Raw genomic sequence first — 6,847 nt, forward strand, 5'->3', positions numbered from 1 at the left:
TAGAGACCAAAAATATATTTAACCCTAAAATGTATCATATATTCAGAATAATCAACTTTTTTTATTCAATCAATTCCAAACAAAAAGAAAAACCCAGCTAAAAGGAAAATGTGCACTGCAAATTCACATATAAATATAAACACTGAAGATATGAAATAAATTTTCTCTAACATTCCTCTGTTGCTAACAAAATCACCAAAAAAGTATGAGTTTAACCATTTATGCATGGTAGAGTACTAAAGGTCTTAGTTCTGCATTCCTTCATCAATTTCTTCTTCCACATTCTCTAGAATTTGTTTCAGAATGTTTTCTTCCTCTGCTTCAAGCTTTTGCATACACTGTTCAAAGGCAGATACCAACTCTGGGCTAAATATGGAATCCTCACAAGATTCATTTGCATTCCTAATGTTCATTGAAGAATAGCTTCCAAATTTTGGTGTGACGTAAGATCCAGGAGAGTATATTCCATCTGCAGGAAGCCATTCTCTAAGACTATCAATAGATGGAGATTCGACATTGGATGGAACTCTAAGGGATTCTAGTCTATTTGCTATAGCCTTTCTCTTATTTCCCTTCTCAAGTATTCTTGTTTTATGATTTGGAACCACTTCCTCATTCTTTTTTAAGCATGTGGGTTGTATTTTCTTGATGGAAGAATCCTCATCCTGTGTGTGTTGAGTTATATTAGATGTAAATTCTGATACCTGTACATGAGGTGAGGTGTTATCTCACCGATAAGAATTTGAAATTGTAATATTAAGAGACGAATTTCAAAACCCCTCACATATCTTAATACAGATAAATGTGTTAGCTCAGTGCTAAGAGTTTGACCTATGAAATTTAAATCCCCTCCGGAATAATCATAAAAATGGTCATACTATTAGTTACTTCAATTAATAATAATTTCTCCTATTTCCAATTAAAAAATAAACTAAAAATAAAATGTAATTCAGATACCTGAAGGTCCATTTTGATTTCTGAGTCATCATCTTCATTTTTAAACTCACTTTGTTGATCAATTTGTGACTTATTCAACCAAAGTCTATTAACAATATCATCATATTCCTCAACTGTGTGAAAACTCCTATTACCTAAATCACTCTTAGATCTCAACTCATCTTTATCTTCAAAACCAGATAAATTCTCCTGACTAAGAGAGTCAACAATATGCTCAGGAAAATGCCAGCTTTTGGACCTGTTCTTGTGATCATTCTCAAATTCTTTCCCTTCTTGTATTTCACTTAATGTTGTTGATGATTCCAACTTTTCATCAATAACTTCAGAACTTTCAGGTTCAATAGCCAGTTTTGAAGTGGTGTTGGAACTTAAACTCTTAGAATGCAGTTTATTGGATTTTTTGTTTGCTGTGCAGACAAGAGCAAGGTACTGGTCACTTGTGGAGATGATTAGATCTTCCAGCAATGGAATGCCATTAGCTTTTCTCATTGATCTTTGATTTCTCTCTTCATGATAACTGATTGATCTGGCTATAATAAGTTTTGAAGAAATGCACCCCATGGTAAGTATCTATGGAACACTTCACACCTGATCACATGATTGAAAGGAAACATAAACAATATCATTAATAAGACATAGGATATTTACATATTACAATAGGATTCACAAATTGGAAACAAATCCCTTTGAAATTAACAAGTTCCTTGGAAACAAAGTACAGTAGTTGTTTTAGTAGCATAAATTTAGACTAAGAATATAAGTATATAAGTGTAAGTTTAGATTTAACCTCAAATTTATTATTCAATCCACTTTTACATAAATTATTTTACATGCAACTCGCCTTTAAGCAGAAAATAAACAAACTCATGAGTCTAGAGGATTGAAAAATACTTACCAGTAGTTGATGCCAAACCTCAAGTCCACACCTGCAAAAGATACAAAACTAGGATCAAAAGAGGGCTTAATGATTCATTGAATACCATAAAGCAGGATACTTATAGCCTTTGACTTATGGCAATACAAGCTTCATGGTATGAACATGAAACAAGAAACTTTAAGATGAAAAAGCAAAATACAGCATGGCACTTTTAAGACAAAGACTCTTTACTTTTCAGCTCTATGCTTTAAAAGCAAAATCCAGCATTACACTAAAGCTCATATTTATTACCTGATGATATAGTATAATTTAGTAACTCATGTAACTAGGGTCAATGATGAACATGCCCTGAAGTTTTCAGACTAAACAATATATTGTGTTGAAACACTGTTTTCTGCTTTAGACTAAACAAGTGGAGTTGTTTAATTTTGAAATCTTGGAGTGGTTTGTAAAATTGGAATGACATACACCAATGAGGAGAATTGGTTTTGACTTTCTTTAGTTTAGGACTACAAAATGATTTTGGTGACATCTGTTTCTGCCTTTTCTATGTATATATAAATTTGTTTATGTTAATTGCACAATGCTCAATGTAAACTGCATAATAAACAATCTCAATTCTAATCCGGGTTTTGTGCAAATAAATATTTTGTCCATATAAAAAGGCTATGGATTGAATTATATTTTAATCCTATGCACCAACTTTTCTGCCAACATCAATTGGCCAGGTGGAGGATCATGATAAATAAATAAAGAATGTGCTTGTGTTATAAATTTTATTGCTATATATTCATGCATATCAATTTTTTTACCATCAAGACTAACACAAGTGGTTGATGCGCAATGTGTATGTACCATAAAGTTTGGATTACCAAATTACACTTTTAATCACAAGACAAATATTTTTATTTATGAAATTAATACATATCAAATTAACTCAAGGTTTTGTAAAAAAAAAAAAATTAATTCAAAGTTTAGACTTTGGGGTGGTCAGCATAAGGACTAAGGAGGCTATAAGAGACATGGGTCGGTCCCACTATTGATTAAAATTTTAAAGTTTGAAATTAAAAGTTATGTATCTAAAGTCAGCATTAAATAATGGTACTATAACCTCTGTAATCTGCCACGTGAGTAGAGCTGTCAAAACGGGCTACCCGGCCCGCGTCGGGCCGGCCCATGACGGGCTCGGGCTTTTGCGGGCCGGGCCAAAAAGGCCCGGAAGATAAACGGGCTCAAAAAAAATTGTCCAAGCCCGGCCCTTTGCGGGCTACGGGCTTTCGGGCTAGCCCGGTTATTTAAAGTTTTTAATTAAAAAATTACACTAAAAAATACAAATCAATGCTAAACTTCACAAATTACCAATGTTAATTTTTTATGTGCCAAATATTACATTTTAAAGTAGACATTGTCAATGAATTACATTCAAATCGACAATAATACAATCAAATGAGTGACATAAAGTTCAACTTCAACGTTCCAGGTGCACTGCAATTTCAATAATACAATTAAAAGAGCAAAATATGATACAAAATCAACACCACACTACCTTGATTAAAACTCATACAATCACATAAGACAATTCCTACCATGATAAATACACCCATCTTTGCTACTTAATACTTATCCACCTAAACTGGACTGGGTTAGCAAGTCCTTGTATTCAGCACCTAAGACACAAAACAGAAGTCACCCTCTCTGTTTGATTCTCATCACAGACGAGTTTGGCATTTTGTAAAAATGAAATACTCAATTTTTAGAGATGATAATAATGTACTAATTGTCAAAGAAAAAAATGCACTAGCTACAGCCAGCAGCAAGGCCCGCATAAAACATGTACCCAGGCCAGCAGAACATCACCAAAGATCTTCATTTTCCTGATGCATGGGCTGGGCTGTAGAAAATTTAATATTAAAAAAATTATTATAAAATAAACGGGCTACCCTCGGCCCGGTCGGGCTAGCCCGCAACGGGTTCGGGCCTTAACGGGCTCGGGCTAAAAAGGCCCGGTTTTAAACGGGCCAAAATTTTTATGTCCAAGCCCTTCATTTTTCGGGCTTTTTCGGCCCGGCCCGTTTTGACAGCTCTACACGTGAGTAGTGGCATCAAAATGTAGTGTGTGTTTCGTTCAGCTTTGAATATAATTGATTATGACAGAATTGATTTTGATAGAATTGATTCTGACAGAATTGATTCTGAGAGAATTGATTTATGTTTGGATACAATTATGTAGAATTGATTAAACAAACTGAATGCTGTTTGGATGATTTTGATCAAAATTGCTTTTGAATGTATAATTACTAAAATAGACATAGCTAAAGGAGAATTGATAAAGAAGGAGAATTGATAAAGGGCAATAAAGGAAAATAATAGGTTGTAATAATAAAATATACAATTTACTGTTTATAATTGATTCTAAAAAAGCTAGAAGTTAGGATTTGTAGCTTCATGGATAATTGTTTTTGGAGGATAAAAACAATTCTGAAAAGCGTAGAATTGCTTTTGTCACTGTAGAGAATTGCTTAAAAAGCCAATCCAAACAGGCTCGTATTACACAACTCCGTTTATGATGTTACATCATTGATAAGAAAAAATGAATTGGACAGCAATGGATGTCCCTTAGGCTCAAGGAAACTGGTTCCAGTTCATACATGAATTAAGAAATGAATAATTAATTATAGGTGTCCACCAGTGCTCCGGGCACTGGTTAAGGAAACAAATGTAGTAATATTTGTCTTGAAAGTTGTGTAATCAAAAGATTAAAAAATGTCTTTTTTGACTTTCATTTTCTTTTTTTATCTTCCTTAACCGGTGTGTCGGGGCACTCTTTAACATTTTCCTTAATTATATTGACTTTTATGTTGATAATGATAATGATTAATGATATGCCGCAGTTGTTTTGTTATGCTGTGAAGGCACAATTTCAAGACATAAAACATGATACTTACCCCATTCATTTTTTATTAGAGAATAAATACTAACAAATGCTTCAAAGAAAATGTTAAAGAATCAAAGAAACTTTACCTTATAAGTTGTGTATTTAAAAAATGTCATTTTTAACATAAAATTTTAGACTCTTCAAAAAAAAAAACATAAAATTTTAGACAAAATTTCGTTCGTTGGTTTTCTAACTTGAGCACTTAAAAGACATAAAAAATTTGTCATTTTTTTTATTAATGTTTTAGATAATTTTTTTTTAAGGGAATAATTTTTTTTTCTTGGTTTCTTAATGTTTTAATAAGGGTAAATCAATACATCACATAAATCATAACTACTATCAATTAATAATTTTCTAATTTAGCCAATAGAGATCCTTAAGGTTGATAAGAAGTTGACTCATATTAATTTCAAAAAAAAAAAAAAAGAAGTTGACTCATATTATATTTTAGACATAAGAATCTTGTTGATAGATGATCTATAAGTATCTATATTGCCGCTCTTTGAACTTTGAAGTCTACACTGACTATAGTGAGCCTTCGAGACTCAACTCACCTAACTTTAATTTCACTCAAAAAAAAATCTTAATTAATGAAACTCAACATTAAACACCAATAACACTTGTGTTCCAAAAAAGAAAAAACATCGGTAACACTTTGAGGTGTTAGTAAGAGTTTAGTTAGTCTTGTAAGCTTAAGATAGATATAGTTTAAATCTCTTCGAAGACGGTTGTAATGATCAGGGCCGTCCCTATATACTTGGAGGCTCGGCTCTCAATAAAAAATAGACCCTTAATAAAATAAAAATATAATTTTTTTTAAAAGAGCAATCATTTACTTTTTCAAAAAAAAGTGCAATCATTTATTTTAATTGAAAATAAGATCCATAAAAATAAAAATACAACTTCAAGCTAATATCTTTATCAATCTTTTAGGTTGTTAATTTCCCTAGTTTAATTTGCACACAGGCAAAAATATAATATTTATAATGTTTTATTTGAGAGAATAATTATAATGTTTGTTCTTTAAAAAAATTATAAAATAAAAATTAGAGCTTTACCATTTTATAAGATAAGTATGGACTAAAAATTACAAGTAGAATTTGACTGAATTGGAAAGAGTATTGAGAATAGACGAGACTAAAATTCATAATAAATTATGTCCAAATCAAAGTTATCTCATGCTAAAAAAAATTAAAAGAGAGAAAAGGAAATGAAAAGTAATTTTTTTTTTGTTTAAATGAAAAGTCAATCAAACAGGAAAAACGAAGAAAAGGAAAAGAAAAATCAATCAAAGAAGGAAAAAGAAGAAAAGGAAAAGAAAAATTAATCACTAGGACAAGACAGCAATTGTGAAATCAATGTCGCGCTGCTTCTATATATTACTTTTTTATGCAGTATATTTTTTTTAAAAAAAAAAAAAAAGACATTTGGGCCCCCAAAATTTGGAGGCCCAGCACCTCCTCAAGGACTGCCCTGGTAATGATTAACTAATTTTGATATACTCCTTTTAAAATTACAACGTAATGTTTACGTAAAAACATTATTTTCATAACATTATTATTATCATGTATGTTTTTGACCCTTTAAATATATCATATTTTGTTTTTAGTCCATGTAAAAACCCTTTATATATATATTACTCTTTACCAATATACATTTGTTTTGCTTTTGGTTGTTGTTGTTTCTTTTGATCCCTAAATACTTTTTTACTTTAAAATTGATCATGTAATATGTAAAACATTTGATTTTATTCCCTCCAACATTTTCGACATAATGTTTAGAAATATCACAATTATCATAAAGATTGATTCCAATATGAACAAATTGTATACGGAGTAAAAAACACGACAATGGCCAAAAACATATTTAAACCTGTTTTTATTTAAGGGTTATATTGTTATATATACATGATTTTATTTTTGACTGATTTGTTATACATAATGATTGAAATAAAATAATCTTTTTATAATTTCTCAATAGATAAAATTTCTTGTTAATAATTAGGAAAATCGCATATGCCAAATATTCTATGAATATATTCAGAAGTCTGTCATATAACCAATTCATTGTAAGTATCA

General features: G+C 30.8%; 1 protein-coding gene across 2 annotated transcripts; it reads right to left on the reverse strand.

The window, feature by feature from the left end:
• Nucleotides 1–2: 2 nt before the first annotated feature.
• On the reverse strand, nucleotides 3–2,493 carry LOC146944876 (uncharacterized). 2 transcript variants are annotated; one of them, XM_085743216.1, is made up of 4 exons: nucleotides 2,126–2,493; nucleotides 1,853–1,883; nucleotides 958–1,545; nucleotides 3–665 (listed from the first exon to the last, which is right to left on the reverse strand). In XM_085743216.1, exons 3-4 carry the CDS (start codon nucleotides 1,516–1,518, stop codon nucleotides 246–248), a joined length of 981 nt encoding a protein of 326 aa, XP_085599342.1. In that variant the 5' UTR covers nucleotides 1,519–1,545; nucleotides 1,853–1,883; nucleotides 2,126–2,493; the 3' UTR covers nucleotides 3–245. The 2 variants fall into 2 exon arrangements, with proteins under 2 accessions (XP_085599342.1, XP_085599341.1); XM_085743215.1 differs by having other exon boundaries at nucleotides 3–704; nucleotides 2,126–2,491.
• Nucleotides 2,494–6,847: the final 4,354 nt, after the last annotated feature.

Source organism: Medicago sativa, chromosome 2, assembly GCF_051527215.1.
Source record: "Medicago sativa cultivar Bolivia chromosome 2, Bolivia_mono, whole genome shotgun sequence".
Classification (NCBI taxonomy): domain Eukaryota; kingdom Viridiplantae; phylum Streptophyta; class Magnoliopsida; order Fabales; family Fabaceae; genus Medicago; species Medicago sativa.

What these genes read in the sequence shown, in the direction of transcription:
- LOC146944876 (XM_085743215.1), bottom strand. Translation starts at nt 1,518, where the DNA reads ATGGGGTGCATTTCTTCAAAACTTATTATAGCCAGATCAATCAGTTAT. An exon ending in AAATCAAAATGGACCTTCAG is followed by an intron (nt 705 to 957) that starts GTATCTGAATTA and finishes CCTCATGTACAG; the next exon opens with GTATCAGAATTTACATCTAA.